Raw genomic sequence first — 17971 nt, 5'->3', positions numbered from 1 at the left:
CTGGGCCAGACAGTGACTTATTTACCTTTAACATGACAACAGGCGACAGGGGGGGAGGCGAAGATGGCTTCAATCGCCAAACAGGGTGATTAAATACAACGTGGAGCACATCCACCTGAGCAATCACCGGCGCTCCAGCCGACACGCAGGCTGAGCTTATTACTCCCTGGCTGTGACGCCGCTGCAAATCCTCCGCATGCAGGATCACGCTTGTTTTATCATATGTCACTTAGTGGATGCTTTTATTCTGAAGATTTTTTCTTTTTCCCTTCATTTCCCACAGCCCCTGGCAGAGAGTAAGCGTCTTGCTCCGAACAAAAAAAGAATACAACCCTGAACCGCAAATTAAGACTTGTAGTTGCACCAACATTTCTCTGGGGGGGGGGGGGTTGCGGAGCTGCTCTGGAGGCAGCTCTGCTTCATGCCTTCATTGGCTGGGGTAAACCTCAGGTGGGAGGAGACAAAGAGTCGATGGTTTCTCGCAGGAAAATGTTTCGGCTGAACATTTAAAGCATGAGCTATAACCCAGGAAGGAAGCTATTATTTAAAAAAAGCCTCTTCTTTAGGTTTTCAATCCCAAAAAGATGGAAGCGTGGGTGTTCGTTTGAATACTAATAAAAATGACTATTTGAATAAAGAAAACAGACTTGGAATCTTAGTGACCCCCTTTAATATCCACTTTTCCAAACATTGCACATTCCTAGACATGAATGTGAACATGTTATACCGTACATTCACCGATGAATTGGGATGCAGAGGTTTGGTTACATACACTTGAACAGTTATTTCACCATTTTTGGCTCAGCCCACCAAAGACAGACCACAACCATTCCTATTATTTTTCCCAGTCCCGAAGAAGGCCTTCCTCAAAGGACCTTTGGATAACGCAACCACCGGGAGCATCGGTTCAAACAGAGCAGGTTCTTACTGCCAATCAGGATAATGGCAGCCGGGCTGTGCAGACAGGGAGATATTGTCCTGGCACAGGTGAGTCCCACTGTAAATAAACAGTCGCTTGACAGGCTCATAAACAAACCCTCTTCTGACAAATCCATCCCACCACGGTCAACAGGAGGACACTGACTGGACAATCAGCTTAAGGAGCCCCTGGTACCTCCTCCCTGCGCCGTCGGTAAAAATTAAATCAAGGTGCTTCCGAGAACATGGGGGCTTTGTATTAAAAAAAAAAAAAAAAAAGGAACAAAAAAAAAGCCTGCATTGTGCGCCTTGCACGCATCTGTTCTTGCTCTGCTGCTCCTGCAAAGACATTACAAGTGTTGCATTGTGAGAATTTTTTTATTTTTTTTCCCAAGTCCACAGCAGGATCTGATGTATCTGACTATCCCATGGCTATTAAACCAGGATGAGCGCCTACATTGAGAAACCTGGCTGAGATATTACAGGAAAAGGTTGTGGGAGTATTGTTGATAATAATGTTATCCTGCTTACATTGCTCTACACAAAAGCCAGAAGCAAAAGGATTTTTTATTTCTAGTTAGGAAACAATGGGCTTAATAGTTGCGGAATGCTTTCGAAGGCTTGCAATTTGGGGTTGTCGTGAAATTAAGATTTGGCTTCTGCAGTGAAATGATAAATACCCCTGTCAATGGCTCCCGAGAATAATGACAGACTGTTCTGGAAGGGGATGTCCTAGTTTAAGTTTCCCCTCGCTAGGATTTCTTTTTTTTTTCCCCCTCTTCTTTTTCTTTCTGTACATTTGATTGCACGTCTGCCAAGCGGCATCAAAACCACAGGCCCAGTATGAGAAAATAAATGGGTTCAAACGACATAAATTAAGCTGTGACAAAACAAAACAGATAAAAAAAACAACCCTCCACCGCAGATTAAAATATGCCCACAAGTATCGGATATCAGCATGTTTGAAAACCTCACCCCTCCTTTTCGTACTGAACACGGTCAAAACTCCCTCACATTTCTGTGTCCTTGTAGGCACTGCGTTTGCGTTGGGTAATCAAATTTGGCTGCATACTTTTGGTCTGACGCAAAGGGGATGACCGGTGGGATTTACTGGCCCGCCGTTCTCCCCCTATTTACCTTGGACAACTTTTGTTATCTGTGGTCTGAGGGGAGGGACGGCTGCTTCCAGCAGGAGGTAGGCTAATACCACGTACACCTCTCCGCTGTGGCCTCTGGCACACATACGTGCATGCACCAGTGCCAACCACATTCAAACGGGACAAAGAGTGATCGTGGTGAACTGGGCGCCTGGTCTTTCTATAGGAAGAAAAAGGCCCTATAATGTTGCTGCAGTAAAGGCTCATTTACACAGAAAGATTTTTTTTAAATTTTTTTTTTACAAGAAATCACCAATTGCATTATGTCTTCATCTCGTAGAATAGGACAGACTCGAAAAGTAATGTAAAAACAAGGGGTTTTGATTCCTTTATGCCACAAATATGTACCTATTCTTAGCCATGGAAAACATTTTGGATGAAAGTGTCCCACTAAATCCTAGAAGAGTGTATTTTGTCAGCAGTAAATCACAGACGACCTGAGGCGGTAAAGGCGCACACCTCCTTGAAGAGTGACGTTGAGGTCTGAGGGCCAACACTGGACCCAGGAGGAGTCCAGAATACCTTGGCCAAACCATAATTTTCACCTATTTTCATAGCAGCTCTGATACTGTTTATTTTGAAAACATTCCTGCTTTTATGGCCGGTCACTGCAGTCACAAGCGCTTTAAAGTTCCGCCTTTTGTGCCTTTGGCCTCATTTATCGTTAATCTGTCACGTTCAAGAAAAGCATCTAACGGTTTCGGAACCTTCGAAAAAAAAAGACAAGACTTTATTAACACGGGTCTTTGAAAGCTGGTGCCAATTCTGATATTTTCAGACTGCAATTGTCAGTCGTAGATATTTTGTGTCAGTGTTCCCTTTCTTTCACATTTGGGCAGTTTACAGCCAAAGAATACCCAAAGTGTTTGCATCTGATTTGTATTCTTGGCAGGGATTAGGAACACTGCACTAAACAAACTCCTGGATACAGGAGGTGACAAAATAATTACACAAAATCCTGAAAAATGGGCAAAGAAAGCAGAAGGCAAAATTTGGCAAAAAATGCCATGAAAGAGAGAAATTGTGTTTTCAAATAATGCTCCTCGAGGATGGAGCGAATATGTTTCCACAAGCCAGCGAACATGATTTCTCTGCAGATCTCTGCAACGTTAAGTCAGAAATCCTGTCGCCCTTCAGGGAAGCTTAAAAAAGTGTAAAGGGAAGAACGGCAGGTGATTTATGTGAAAACGTCTGTCAGTGATAATGATGTCATACTTTCCAGCACATCGTGTCCAGCCTCACTGTGGGATGAAGGAATGTCAAGGACAATGCCAGACACAAGACTCTGATTGTGCCCTGGAATCAGAGGAGGCTCGGCGATAAAACTTTGTTTTCTTCATGCTTTCTTTCTTACATGACGTGGTTATGTCTCCGAAAAATCATTCGGCTCCAAAGCTAAAAGCAAAACTGCATAATCACAACACACGAAAAACGTCCTTCGAATGTGTATTTGTGTTTTAGGGCAACATTGTTGGCCTTTCACCGCAGCTCCCTTCTTGCAGCCCTGCAATCAGTTACATTGACTCACACTTCCAAGACCTGTGCTCAAACTCTCGATAGAGGAGCGACGAACAAATCAGTCCGAGTGGGAAGGAGGGAGGGTGCGAACTTATCTCAGGCCTGAGTTATGTGCTGAGGTATCACTGTAGACACTTAGGCACCGCGGAAAAAAAAAACACACACACAGGCTGGGAAACATAGCACCCGCAAGATTGGGAAAGAGACTCCCAAATGCTCTAATGAACTTGACTTGCTCTCCGAAATATGTCAGACACTTTATCACACGAGAAGCATATTATCTGGGAATTGCAACATAGTTGAATTACAGACATTATGGCACCGCAGGTCTTTATCAAATAAACAATTACCGTATGCAACGACAGCTTGTTTATCCTTTATTTTGATTTATTTACCAACCCCCGCTTTAAGGAACCAATATGAACTATTATTTAGGAGAAGCTAATGTTGATACCCACTAAGTTTTTCCCCCCATCCCTAATAAATGTGTAATTTTCCCCCATATTAAAATTTAAGACTGCAGAATGTTCCCCCCCGTTTTTCGGCACCGTGCACAGCTAGTTCATTAGCAGAAATGAATAGCGGAGCCTCGCTCATTTAAATAGGCTGTCTTACATGACTTCTCGCCATACTCTGTTCCTGTCACATGCTTCCAAGAATCATTGACTCTTATTATACATGTAAATGGCTATCATAAAAATAAAAATTTCATTTAAGATTGTTAATGACTTTTTGCAGCAGTCTGGCTTCCTTTAATGATTACACCCTGCCCCCTAATTAAAAGTATTTATCTTTCAAGCATCCGTGACTGGGGCCCCTGCAATCAGAGCTGCTCGGCAACAGACGATAAGTCAGTCAAGTTCGGGCGTCACCTGCCCGGGATTAAGCAGCTTGTGAGGGAGGAGGTAACTCGTGGCATCAGTCACTGTTGGGGGGTGACTGAATTACTTTAAACACTGATACAGTTTGACTGAAAGCAACTCAACATATCTCACATCCCCATGCAGAATCTGCAGACTGAAAAACTGAATCGTAAGGAGCACATTCTCACCTCCCAGGGCTTTAGATTTTTCTGGAGCTCACAGTGAGGTTATACATTACTGTAAATATTTTTTGTTGCTGTTTATCTCAGATCAGGACCAAATGCTCTCTGTCGCCTCGCAGAGAAACTGTTTTATCGCGTCTGTCTGCTGGACGAGCGTCACCGGGGACGTCACCACCAGAACTGGCTCAAGCGGTGTTTGCAAAGCGCTTCGTGGCGTTTGTTTAAGCCTCCTCGTGCACCAGATGGGTGGGGTTTACAGCGTAAGGCAGTACCACGAGTGGCAGGATGTGCACACAGTCGCAATGAAGTATCTGACAGTGAGCTTAGAGGTAGGTTTTTATTTGTGATTGACAGCTCACCTGAATCCCACACATCTGGTATAGCAGCCACAACAAAAGATAAAAATGTTTGGGAGTATATATTGAGCCAGATTTATGACAGATTTTGAGAGAGAATATAATTTGGAACACGATCATTTTATTTTCTATCATTTTATGATACCCTAACTCCATCATTCACCCTTCAATTTTGTTAGTTTTTGCGCATGGCACATTTCTCAGATAGTGGACATCTCACTTTGGAAAAACATTTCTCTGAGACTCTAATTTTGACTTGTTATGAACTTCAAAGGGCCGAGATGTAAAATTAAACCAGGGGAAAACCCTAATTCAATTAAGAAATCATGTGTTTGTCCTTACTTTAATTTACAGTTTGGGAATCTCCTCTTCAACTCCTCCCATCGAGGTTCAAATCAACAATGAGATTAAGTCTAAATTTGAGACACTTACCAGTACCATCAACTGAGGCACTCAGCATGTCGTTGTCGGGCCAGATGTGCTCCACGCCGCTGTCCCGCATCTCGTCGTCCTCCTCCTCCTTGGTCAGCAGGCTGTGGCTCTCGGCGCGCGGCGAGGCCTCCGGGTTGGTGAGGCTGGCCGGGCTGCCCGTGCCGTTGATCATAGGGTCTTCCTCAGAGATCGGCAGCTTGTCCTCCTCTTCTGTCTCGGAGCCGGTCTCCACCACATTCTCATAGTTGAGGGCTGCAGCACAAAGAGAAACAAAGGGAGGACAAGTCGGGTCAGTAAAGGGGAGTTTGGACTGACTGCAGAGAAACAATGTGATGTACATGTTAAAAATAAAAAATAAAATATCGTGGAGTCAATTTGCCGAAAGTTTTATCATCGCAGCACCTGTCAGATGTGCTCAGAGCTTCTGAAGCAGCTCTTATTGATGTTTATTGCAAAATTTCTGAAGGTTTTGGCAGCCATGTAAAGTTATTGATTAAGGTATGTAGGGATACACTGTTGAAACATGCAAGTAAGTGTCAGCTTATTGATTAAATTCCAAAACGAAAATAACAGAGGGATTTCAAAAGGGATGTTATGTTGTTTTGGAAATTGAGGTGTACTCCTAGATTATAAAAAGGTCACCCCACATCACTGCTTCCTCCAAGGCGTAGGAGGGTTTTTTTTTGTGTGTTTTTGTGGGTTACACCCCAATTACAGCGTCCGCGACTGGAATTCGTGACTGAACCACAGCAGTGGGCAGACAGCTGTCGAGGAGATGCGAGTCAAAATAGCCACTAATTTTCAGTCCTGCTCACATGCCTCGGATGCCAACGAGCTGCACCTTTCAGGAGGGCTCTGCTCCGGAGCATACCCTTCACGTTTGAAATGCTCCGCATAGCGCAATGCGATATTACAAATGTGGTTGCTATGCATACAAAAGGCTTAACCTATAGTAATTTAGATTATTCACTGCTTGTACCCCCCAGATGTCTCCACATTTGCATTCGCCAGTGAACCATGAACATAAATATAAATGTTTCCTAACATATGAAAATATAGGAACACGACAGGGCCTTGAGGCCGACTGAATGCACACATCCAGGGAGGTGGCATGACACACACACACACACACACACACACACACACACACACACACACACACAAACTCCAGAACCGCTTTAGCAGGCTCGCCTGGTTCCACAACACTCAGGTCCCAGACATATGCCTGCTTTTCTTAAAATAGACAGCCTGTAAACAAGGACTGTGAACTCAATCAAAGGTGGCTCGCGTGCAAATTAGTCACCGCCATCGGCAGCCATCGGCAGCCATCGGCCGCAGCGTAAATCGCGGCAGAATAAGGACGTCAGAAGACTTATTGGAGGAGTGCAGATGGAGCACTCGGCGAGCCAAAAGCATGGCATGGGGACACACCTTATTGGCGGCTTGTACAAGAATGTTCTGCGGTAAGAGCCAATCATGGAAGGGCCCCAAGTTTGAGCCGCCATAGCGAAGGTGGAGGCTTTTTTTAAAGTGCTTCAGTTAAATGTATGTTTGGGAGTAATAAAAAAAGCTGTAGCAAGCCCATAAGTCAGCAAGGTCTTTGGTGGAAATCAACAGATTTGTATATAATAGCTTTTACATGTCATGTCACGTTTTAATATTTGCGCATAAATAGTGTAGAATATGCAAAACGACTCACATAGAGAACCCTACGGGAAATTAAAAAAGCTAAATTGTGGCAATTTTGTGTCAAAATTAAAGCTGCTGAGGCCAAAAAGTATCCCGGCCTCTTGAACTTTCCCAGAATCAAGAGCGCCAACAAGATGAAGTACACGCATGACATTTCTGAAGACATTATACATATGAAAAGATAATCCTCCCCACATCTCCTCCTGACACGTCTCTATACGACCGACTGGTCCGCACTTGCCTTCAGCGAACAACTGCACAACAGGTGCAAATTAAAATGAAAACAGGGCTTTCAAATGTGGGAGGGGAGGCAAGGGGGGAGGAGGGTGGCAGGCAGCCGGGCAAGAGTGGGGGGCGGCGGAGGAGGGTGGGAGTGCGGTGACCTGCCTCGAATACCAATCGACGGAGGAAACAAAACCTTTTCAAGAGGTGTGATCACAAGGGTTTAGGCAAGTTCAGACTCACTAATACTCCTTGGAGATGACAAAACCCGAGGCCGGAGACCCGGGAGTGGAGAGAGACGTTAGGAATTCCTGGGTGGTCTTACATCTACCTTGGTACAACTGATATTGTGCCTTTTGCTGAGTGACTTTTGGAAAGTTAAAAGTCTACTAGACCACTGAGACGCTAAAACATTTGTCAAACTCAGGAAACTCTCAAACCAAGCCATTAAAATCATCATTTTGGAATCTCTGAGTCCAGTCGACCCTGAGGTGTTGGAACTTTACTTTGCGGTGTCCCATCAGCTCTGTGTCCCCAAACTCGTAGAGGAGGGGGACTGCGGCGGCACGGAGCTGGTAGAACAAAAGGCCAAGAGGCTTGGGAAGCTATCAACCCGTCACTGTGAACCTGATCTCTGGATGCAGATTCAATGACGGTGGATCAGGGGTCGGCTGAATGAAATTATCTAAGGCTGGACAGGTTTTAAAGGGCCTATTCTTCCCCAATAAAAAGAGCGAGGGAGCTTCTTTTTGTTTACCTCCACCACAGCAACGCACACCGCTCTGACTTCATACTCCCACATAGTGAATGACGGACCTTTGTGGACCTTCTGCAACAAAATCTCAGGGTATGTTTGAGAATATAGGGGCTCAAAGTAAATCCTGGAGAGGCAAAGTGGAGCTTATATTTTAATTTTTGTCACCGGTTTGAACCACTTTCTGTCTCCTGCTGCCCCCCCCCCCCCTCTAAACCTCTCTTGTGACGTCCTGTCCTCAAGTTTCTGAGCACATTTAAGCACGGGGGGGCGTTGAACTGTCTCTGAAAGCTACAGTAGACGCAATCTTGTGAACGTCAGCTGTCTCCTCCGCATTCAACGTGTACCTCCAGGAAGGCGAAATGACAGCGGGGTGCTCGTCAAGTCAAACGCGTAGTGTTAACATCAAGAAAGCCGCCATTGTTGAGGTGCCACCGTTGACAGGAGCCTCTCCCTCTCTGAGCATGAAGCATCTTTTGGTATTGTGTCACACAACAAAGTAATTTTAACCTACTAATATTTCGCAGGCAGTTAGACCCCCCCCCCCCCCCCCCCCCCCCCCCCCCCCGAAACCTAGCTCTTAATCGGCCTTTTGTGCTTGTCGAGGGGCGAGAAAGACAAAGAAAAGATGATGTTTACTTCTCAAAGGCCTCTCCTCTCCTTTTCTTACCTTAAGTGTCATCCTCGACAAAAGCAATCACGGCTGACATTTTACAAACTGTTGCTACCTGTTTTCTTTCTGTCTCTTTTTTTAAATCTCTCCCACCGTTTAAGGTAAATAAAGGGAGTCTCTTTGACTTGAGTTTTGCAGATAATTAACATGACAAATGTAACAGCACAATTCTTGTTTAATGTCGGGTTTTAAACTATCTGACATAACCCTTTCACAGGCCTGGCATTATTCTGTCACTCAAAAACAGGAGTACAGAGAGTAGAGGAGTATTGTATATTGATTAAGATGGCTGGAAGCATCAGCAGCGACAGCCTGAGAGAGAACCAGAGAGCAAAGGGAGAAAGTCTTATTAAAATCTCATCATTTTCTTTGATGAAGATAAATAAAGAAGAAAGAAAAAAAAAACAATGGCACAGGCAATACTTCAGCTGTGACAGTTGTATTCTGCAGATACTGAGAAGCCAGTGGCATTAATTCAGTGCCGGGAAACAAGCTCCAAATCTAAAATGATTGTATTTACAAAGCATCAGGTTTGACAGTGAACGAATGGCTCCATTGATCAAAAATGCCTTTAATGTGGGAGTCATAATCGACTGCTGCAACACCCAGAGATAATGCACTTTGTGTGCGACTTTGACGACAGTTGTCGGACCACATGCTGCATTCAAAGACACCCAAAGTCACCCGGTGGAATACCGCTCGCGCCTTTGATGTTGACCCCATGCATCTGTTTGTCCAAAAACTTGTGTGCAAACGTGTGCATGTTATGTACGTGCGGAATTTCTTTCAAGCTGAGGGAGTGTACCATTAGGGAAAATAAAACTGATTTTGTGTGCACACTTATAGTGAGTCTTCGATGGCAGAATTTGCATTTAGGTCTCAATGTATATTCTTTTGTAAAATAGTCAAGCCTTGTTTCAGCCTCCTTAAAAAGCAGAACTTTGGTCGTACATGTTGGAAAACATTCTTTCTTTCTTTAAGTTTGGAAAACTGAATAAAGCTGCCGTTTGAAAGGGTGCACAGCTGTGAACATTCAACAGTGGACCGCAGGTTTTTGCACCTAACATTTACTTGAGCGAGTAAGGCCAGTCCCTTATGTCAATTTGAGAAAAAAAAAAGCCTGTAAATCCCCCCCTTCTTTCAGCTGTGGAGGCCAAGTTCAAAGGTGCTACACCTGCACTCCTCCGGGGAAAGACATTTCACAATGCCGACAGGTATAATCACATTTATTTAACCATCCCCAAGTAGTCGTCCAGTGCCCAGAGGAGGCGGCACTCAAAGCCCTTCCTGCTTGAGTCTCGGAGCCAGAGAGAAACAGAGCTCTTTGTGTTTCGACAGGCCAATGGTAGAGGTGATGGCTGCGGGGAGAACGACTAACACCCACGTTTGCGCTCTCGCGCTAACCCCGGCTGACTTTTTAGTCGAGTGTCGAGGCTTAGCTCCAGGTGACACGCTCGGCCTCCTACGCCGATAATGAGCCAGGACATTCTCCCTATTGGACGATAACTGCTCGCGCTCGCTCCCTGTCTCATGAATGTGAGCCAAGCGGATCACCTGGATGGCTGCGAGGGAGACGGGGAAGCAGGAGCGCTGAGTTAGTCAGTGTGTGTGTGTGTGTGTGTGTGTGTGTGTGTGTGTGTGTGGGAGGTCATTAAGGGGGAAGCGAGGTCGCTGCCTTGTGGCTATGGCCAGCAGTAGTGGATTCTCATGATGACCTTTTGTCTGCCATTGTTCCTGTCTGCAACAGTTTAAGCACTTCCCGGGGTAAATCCTACTCCTGTCTGATGGAAACCTCACACCTACAGCGAGACAGCTTTTCAGTGCACTCACCTTATTTTTAAATAAAGAACTAAACCTTCTTCATACTATTAAATGGCCTTGATGTCATCTTTTTCTCTTATTGTTGGTGATATTTGTTTGCTTTTTCCCAATTTGTTATATATTGTTGTCTTGTCTATGTCATTACTTTTAAGACATTCATGTTTAAAAAAGAAAGTTTGTTCAAAATCACCAACTACATAATCATCTATTTTAAGATACTGATAGTTTTCTTTTTTGATAGATATCAAAATTCGAATTAAGCTAAAAAGGTCAATTCAATTAAAGCTGAATTCACTCATGTGAAACTGAATTATTAATTTCTAAAGCTTTGACTAAAACTGAAAAAAAGATTGAATAAACTTAAAATATGATTCCTTTGTTCAATGTAACGCATCTCAGAAAAACGGATTTTTCCTTCAAACACTGGTGCCGTTTATAACCGAACTCAAACACAAGTCATGCCAGACAAAAGAATAGCAGGCATGTTTGGATATTTTATGCTATCTTGTCTCGGTATAATGGTGCGATCGAGCACAAGGGGCAAATCAGGGCCAAGTCGGTGAAAGGACGGTGGCAGAGGGCAAACAAAAGCCCTGAAAAGAGACAGAGAGAGAGTGAGGGGTGAGGGCCAGGGGAGGGGAGGGGGCGACTTGGGAGAGGCGATGAATGGTGAAAACCCAGTGAAGTGTAAACGCAACCTGGGATTCTGTGTGTCTATGTGTGTGTGTCTGTCTGGGCAGTGTGTGTGTCTATAGAGAGGTGGAGGGGTGTCGCTGAAGAGTGAGTGAGTGTGTGTGTGTAAGTGTGTTTGACTGATATGAGTTGTTATAGACAACATTATTTGAAGGTGTTTATATGCTTTTAGTCTTGTTTAAAACTCCACTACATTTACATGTATTTATTGCAAACGAGAAACCATTTCGAACCAGTACAAATTAATTTTCCTCTTCATATCACTTAAAACCCGCAGATTCTTTTCCCTTATTTCTGGTGAGTTATTACTAAAATTGACTTTTTGGTCCTTGAAGGGAGAAAAAAAATATATGTGCATGATTAAATGATATTGACTATTTTAGGCTGCAAAGATAGACCATCATCCCTGGAAAACAAGTCATTTTTTTAATGTTTATGCCTGAACTTTGCATCATTTTTCTGACATTAGCACATAAATATAGTAAAATATTTAAAGCACTGTTTATGTAAAAAAAAACAGCAAGCATATATCAGATTTAAAAAAATGCTGTGATCATTTGGGTTAGTAGGCAAACTTCCATTAGGTTGCTACGCCTCCATCCAATGGCTACTTGGTTTTGTCCGCGAGGAGACCCTCGCAGCACCACTGACTCTAATTCAATTAAAGTCCCATTTATTTGCCAATGAGGCCCAAGCAACAGGCTGGGGAGGCAGAGGGAGGCAGGGAAAGCTACAAGGTCCGCTCAACAGCATTGGGGTCCCACCTTTGCTGGGTCCTGCACGGATTCACCATCTGTGCCACCACCCCCCTCCTCCTCCTCCTCCTCCTCCCCCAGTTCACACATGTTCCTGCCTCCAACAAATGTTCGAAGTAACCCACCCCCCCCACCTCCTCTTCCTCCTCCTCCTCCCTCTCGTCACACAAGCCAAAGAAGAAGAATAAAAAAGACACACAAAAGCTTCCCCTGGCTGCCCTCAGGACTCCCAGGCCAGGAGAGGAGTGGGAGGGAGAATTCAGAGAAGAACAGAGGAGGGGAAAGGTTGGTAGGGAAGGGGTATAAAAGGGGGGAGGGAAATGTATGTGTGTGTGTGTGTATATGTGTTGGTGGGTGGGGTGCATGCAGGGGAGATGTATATTTTTTTATTCAAGCTCAGGTGAGCTTCCCCTTGCCTCCTGATGTTACCCTGACACACACCAGGCAATGGGAAGAGGGGGAAAAAATGGTTAAAATTAGAAAATTTAATTTATTTGATAATTTCCCAGAATAATTAGAGTTAATATGGGTTAATTAATATGCAAATCTCTCAGCAGATGTTCGGCAGTGAGGCTGCGCGTGACTGAGAAAAAACAGCCCCCTTCTACTTTTCTCCTGCCTGGTTTTGGCTGTCAGTTATTGGGCCATAATTACTGTAACTAACCAAATACACACACACACACACACACACACACTGACGGGGAAAAAAAAGGAAAAACATTTGCTGGGTGAACTGCTTCCAGTTTTGGAGTCTTCGCAGGCAAAGCGGTGCTTCTCACACACATAAAGGGAGACCATTGCTAATTTCCCCTTGACTATAAAAGCCCTTTTTATGCTCCGAGCTGAATGAATGCAGCGAGTGCTTTAAAGTATTTGAAATTTGCGGGGCTTTGTGTGTGCGTCGATGTATAAATGTAAATTGTAAAGAAGGAGAACAGGCGGCGGCAGAGGCGGCGACGACTGTGACAAGAGCACCTGCACGTTAACACCGAGCAGAATACACCAGCTAATAAAGCAGATGTGTGGAATCTGTCTTGCCAGAATAGCGGGACCGATATGTGTTTACACGCATGTTCTCAGCTGAATATTAATGCCATAAACATGCATACATTAAAATGAAAGGGAATAAGTACCAATACTTGAAGCAAAAATAAAACATTCCCCAGATAAAATGTTGAGGGGGGGAAAAAGAAATAGCACAAATATTAAAACAAATCACATTTTAGCTACTGTGGAAGTTGGTATTGGTAATTCAGATTTTCATTATATTCTTATTATAGTTTACTAACTTATTTTGATTAGTTCACTAATGAATTTACATGTTGTACATTTTTCGCAAACTGCTCATCTGCAACCAGGCACAATTTGTACATTTCTATTTCATAATTCAAATAATAATCAATTAGTCGCACAACGGACAATAATTGACAGCAAATTTTAAACAGGTCAAATATTTATTCGTTTTTTAACAATCTCCAGCTTCTCAAATAATTTAATTGGCTGCATTTCTTTGACTTTTGAATTGCAATTTAACATTGAGATCCAATAGCTCACAACAGCCATTTTACATTATATACACTAAATAATTACTCAGTTAATTTAAAGTGAACTGTCCATGATGAAAATGATCACCAGTTGTGACGCGAGCATGGAATATTTCTCTTCTTGTTTGTATTCTTGTGGGAGGAGGGAAGAGTTACATTTAATAGAAAGATTTAATTCGTGAATTCTTCCCTGGGGAGGGAGAAAAATATAAGAGCCTATCTCAGAGTGCTTGCCAAGGTTCTCCTGTGGTCAGCTCTCTCCGATAATAATGTGTTTCTGATAGCAGAGAGCGTGTGTCAGTGTGTGTGTGTGTGCGCGCGCGCGTGTAAGTGCATGCCAAAACCTGAGACTGTTATCTAAATCGTTCCTCTTTCTCTACGGTCTAGAGTCTCTCTCTCCCTCTTTCTCCCTCTTCATTTCCATCCCCTCCTGCTCCTCCTCCTCTTGCCCAGTCTCAAAGGGACACCCTGGCTCAATGCCATGAGTCCACGCCCTGGCCTACACACACACACACACACACACACACACACACACACACACACACACACACACAAAACACACATATACACACCATGTGTAGGATGTGGCAGCAACATGCATTCATAAAAATAAACGCACAAACACACATGACAAAACGGCATGCAGAACATTTTTATAAATAGAAGCACACTCTTTCACACATGTAAAAGCACACACACACACACACACACACACACATATACACACAGAGACACACAAAGAAGTACACACCATGTTAACACACACTCAGGTGGTGGAATCTGCTGACACGGCCTCGTATCAGGTCAGATTTTGGCGTGGAGTGGGGTGGGGGCGCCAAATTGATAGTCACAGCCTTCTGTTATCAGGTCTGAGTATTTAACATGGAACCTGGCTTTGTGTGTGTGTGTGTGTGTGTGTGTCCATTAGTATGTGTGTGAAGGCACCACGTGAGCCGCTGTGGCCTTGCAGTACTTTGTGCGCAGCACCACTGTGATAACACATCTGCTTTAAGGTTCATCTGTTTATGAATCACTCTTATCTGCCCTGGAAGTGCTACACTGCTCCTGTGTGTGTGTGTGTGTGTGTGCTTGTGTGTGTGTGTGTGTGTGTGTGTGCGCGTGTTAATGTGTGTAAGTGTGGGAGTGGAAATCTGTGTGTGTTTCTCCGAAGGCTTGTGTTTTTGTGAGTATTTACAAGAAGGGAGAGCAGGGAGACGAAGAGGGAAGGGATGAAGGGGAAGTCACGGAACAGGCAGAGATGCAACAGAAGACTTTAAAGACGTACACATCGGTCACTACCTTTTGACGACTTTCCATTTGATTTTTTTCCCTTCTCAATCTACCTAAAAAGTACAACGGTCAAATCTGGTCAAACATGCCATAACGCCTCAAACCGTTCCAAACCCTTCACAGAGCCGTAATTAGAAGATTCGCTGCTGGGTATTGAACCTCAAAACTTACTTTTTTTACGTACTTGAGAGCATGATATTAAAGTTCTGAAAAAAATGGACGGAACAGAAAGTTGGCTTTGGCTATTTAGTCGAATTTTCAGCTATTTCCTGAACCAAAGCTTCCTCCAGTGTCCTTAGTGTGCTCATTTCAGATTAACATAAAATACTCCTAAACAACCTCAGAAGGTGCAAAACTTATATTGCAACACAATAGGTTCAGCATGACGAGTCTATGCTATTGTTACCGGGGGTGCATCACCTTCCCTCGCACCTATGAAGAAACTGACTTCCCACGCAGCGCAGAGAATCAAAATCCAGTGATTCTTCATCACTGACGGCCCCCACGTGCCTCGTTTTAATAAAAAAGAATCTATAAAATAAATTACTCGCACTAAGCATATGCAAATTCAAATGTAAGCAATCATTGCAAAATTAATTTTGCCAGAACTGATTAAAAGCTTTAATAAATCTATATACAGTATTGCGCCAATCTGATATTGTAAATTTATTACGCTCCCTGTAAGATTAATTAGAAAGCCACGGTAACATATTGCACTGCCAGGCCAGATTACTGTACTTTTTTTTTTGTTAATAACAGTTAAGCAGAACCTGAGCCGTAATTACCGGCGAACAGAAGCTTTTGATGCTGATTTCCTTGACCGGGAGAGAGAATGAGATCCAGCTGCTGTGAAGAAACAAATGAAGGCTTCTTTTCTTAAATGCTATGTATCTATTTTTGATTTTTCTTGTAAAGGAAAAAATGTATCACTGCTCGGTGTTCATGCTTTTAGTATTGCCAAAAAAGAGCTACGGAATCAAGGCCGGAGGATTTCAACTTGGGAACTGAGGACACAAATGAATACTTGTCCTCGTTTGGTCTGTGGGTTGAGCAAGGCACCAGCACTGTCTGGGCGAGAGGTTGAATACCCACTCGGGGGCTGCAAGGGAAAACTATTACTGCACTAAAACAGTATCATATCATAGTCTTGCTCAATTTTTTGGGATTTCTATTGCAGCAGAAATCTTCTTTTTCCACCTTTCACCTTCATGTGTCACCACCGCAGCTGTTACTAAGACATCGGTGAGGTTACAGGCGTTCATCCAAGACTTTCTTTCACCTTTATTCACAGACGCGAAAAGTGTTGAGCAGGGGGAAAAAACAACCGGTCTGATCTGGTCTTGTTTTGCATTCTTGTCCACAGCTACAAGGCCACAGCCACGTTTATCTCCTCCAAACAGCACCTGAGAGCTAAAACAGCCTCCGTCTCCCTGCTGCCACTCTGGCCTTGCTGCGTCTCAAAAAAGAGTTTGCGTTTGAGTTGTGAAATATTTTCCGATGAAATGTCTGACTGTTTTGTTCTTTCGTTATAAGGGGAGGACTTCAAAATCAAAGTGGTAACACATCATGGACTAAGGCTGACAATGAAAAGAAAAAACAGGGTGGGGGGGGAGTGAGACCTCTTGCTGCCATAAAACTCTGCCAGTCGCCAGCTGTTTAAAGGTCGATCACTGTGCGTGTGCATGTGTGTTTGTGTGTTCAGGGGGGAAACAGAAGGGGGGAGTCGAGCGGGGGACCTCAGATGGACTAAAGGGATCAGACAAGATGAACTGTGGGGGTGGGGGTTCAGGTGAGGGGCCACATGAGGGTGAGAAGGGGGGATGAGGAGGATTGAGTCCTCTTCTTCCTTTCTGGCCCGAGCCAATCTGGGGGCCCGGGGCCTCATTCACATGGTAATGAGGGTGTAAAATCACATCTGTTACCCCCACAATACACACATGCACACACACACACACACACACACACACACACACACACACACAAACACACACACACACACACACACAGGGCACATCTTTGTCACCTGAATACTATTCCCCACCAGGTATCAAACAAGCACCAGGAAATGGGGACTGTGTTAGCATGTGTGTGTGTGTGTGTGCGTGTGTGTGCACGTGTGCGAGTGCCTCAGCAGGCAACCGGCAAACTGGGCCGCCAATCAGTAAATGACACACACACACACACACACACACACACACACACATAGTGGAGAGGTGGCCTGGGCTTTGCAGAGAGGGAGAGCCCTCTGGAGAAAGGCGACACTCTGACACTATTACCAACTTCCCAATTAGATACCAGCCAGCCAGGAGGGGGTCTAAGAGCTAGTGGTGTTTGGACAGATAGGGGGCTCTGCTTACTGTCAAAGCAACAACCTCACTGTCCAAACCCATCTCCTGGAAGGGAAATCTCAACAGCTTCTAAGGCCTGCAAGGTGTCAGCATGGTGCCCAAGGGCACTTTGGCATCACATGCCTTAAATGGTGAAAAGGGCTTTTTCAATTTGCAAATGCAAAAAAGAGAAGCACCTGACTTTCTAGGTGTCTTTTTGTGTTACATATATAAAGTAAATTACAGTATACGACAGAGCGCCATATGCAGCAAGAAGAGTGTGCGTTTTAAGATCTTAGAGGTAATGGTATTTGCAATTTTAGTTCATATTCATCGCCGTACTGTGAACGGGGGTGAGCTTCTGCACACCTTATGCACCGCTACATCTCTGTGTGTGTGTGTGTGTGTTTGTGTTAGACAGTGCTTGCGGCAAGGTACGCCAGGTGTAAGACAGCAGTGAGATGACACAACTTAACCTCTCTCTCAATCTCGGTAAACGGCACAAACAGGCGGCGCTGCAGTCAGAGGCCCCTGAGCCCATGACTTATACATGACGTGGGTGGGAGTAAACTGGAGCAGACCGAGGCATTTTGTTTCCTTTTTTTCCCTTTTGCCTGTTGCATTTTCCTTTTTTTTCATGTTGTACCTGTCTTTCTTATCTAGCCGTGGGAGGGCGAAAACTACACTTTTAATTACATGGTGGGAGTTGAGGGTGGAAGCAGGAGGGGGGGGCAGTAGGGGATGTAGATACCTGGGGCTCTATCACATACTGTGCTA

General features: G+C 44.3%; 1 protein-coding gene across 9 annotated transcripts in view; it reads right to left on the bottom strand.

Annotated features, from left to right (window-relative positions):
* Positions 1-17971, bottom strand: part of zeb2b (zinc finger E-box binding homeobox 2b) — a 112089-nt gene that overhangs the window by 15547 nt on the left and 78571 nt on the right. For 5 of the 9 annotated variants that reach the window (XM_035636746.2, XM_035636778.2, XM_035636789.2 and 2 more), the window contains one exon: positions 5427-5678. In XM_035636746.2, coding sequence (XP_035492639.1) covers positions 5427-5678 — 252 coding nt within the window. Of the gene's footprint in view, positions 1-5426; positions 5682-17971 lie in introns of all 9 variants that reach the window. The other 4 variants (XM_035636729.2, XM_035636720.2, XM_035636711.2 and 1 more) reach the window with 1 other exon arrangement.

This window comes from Scophthalmus maximus, chromosome 1, assembly GCF_022379125.1.
Source record: "Scophthalmus maximus strain ysfricsl-2021 chromosome 1, ASM2237912v1, whole genome shotgun sequence".
Taxonomy (NCBI): domain Eukaryota; kingdom Metazoa; phylum Chordata; class Actinopteri; order Pleuronectiformes; family Scophthalmidae; genus Scophthalmus; species Scophthalmus maximus.
The sequence above is the reverse complement of the archived record's forward strand: the minus strand, read 5'-3'. Positions and strand labels throughout refer to the sequence as shown.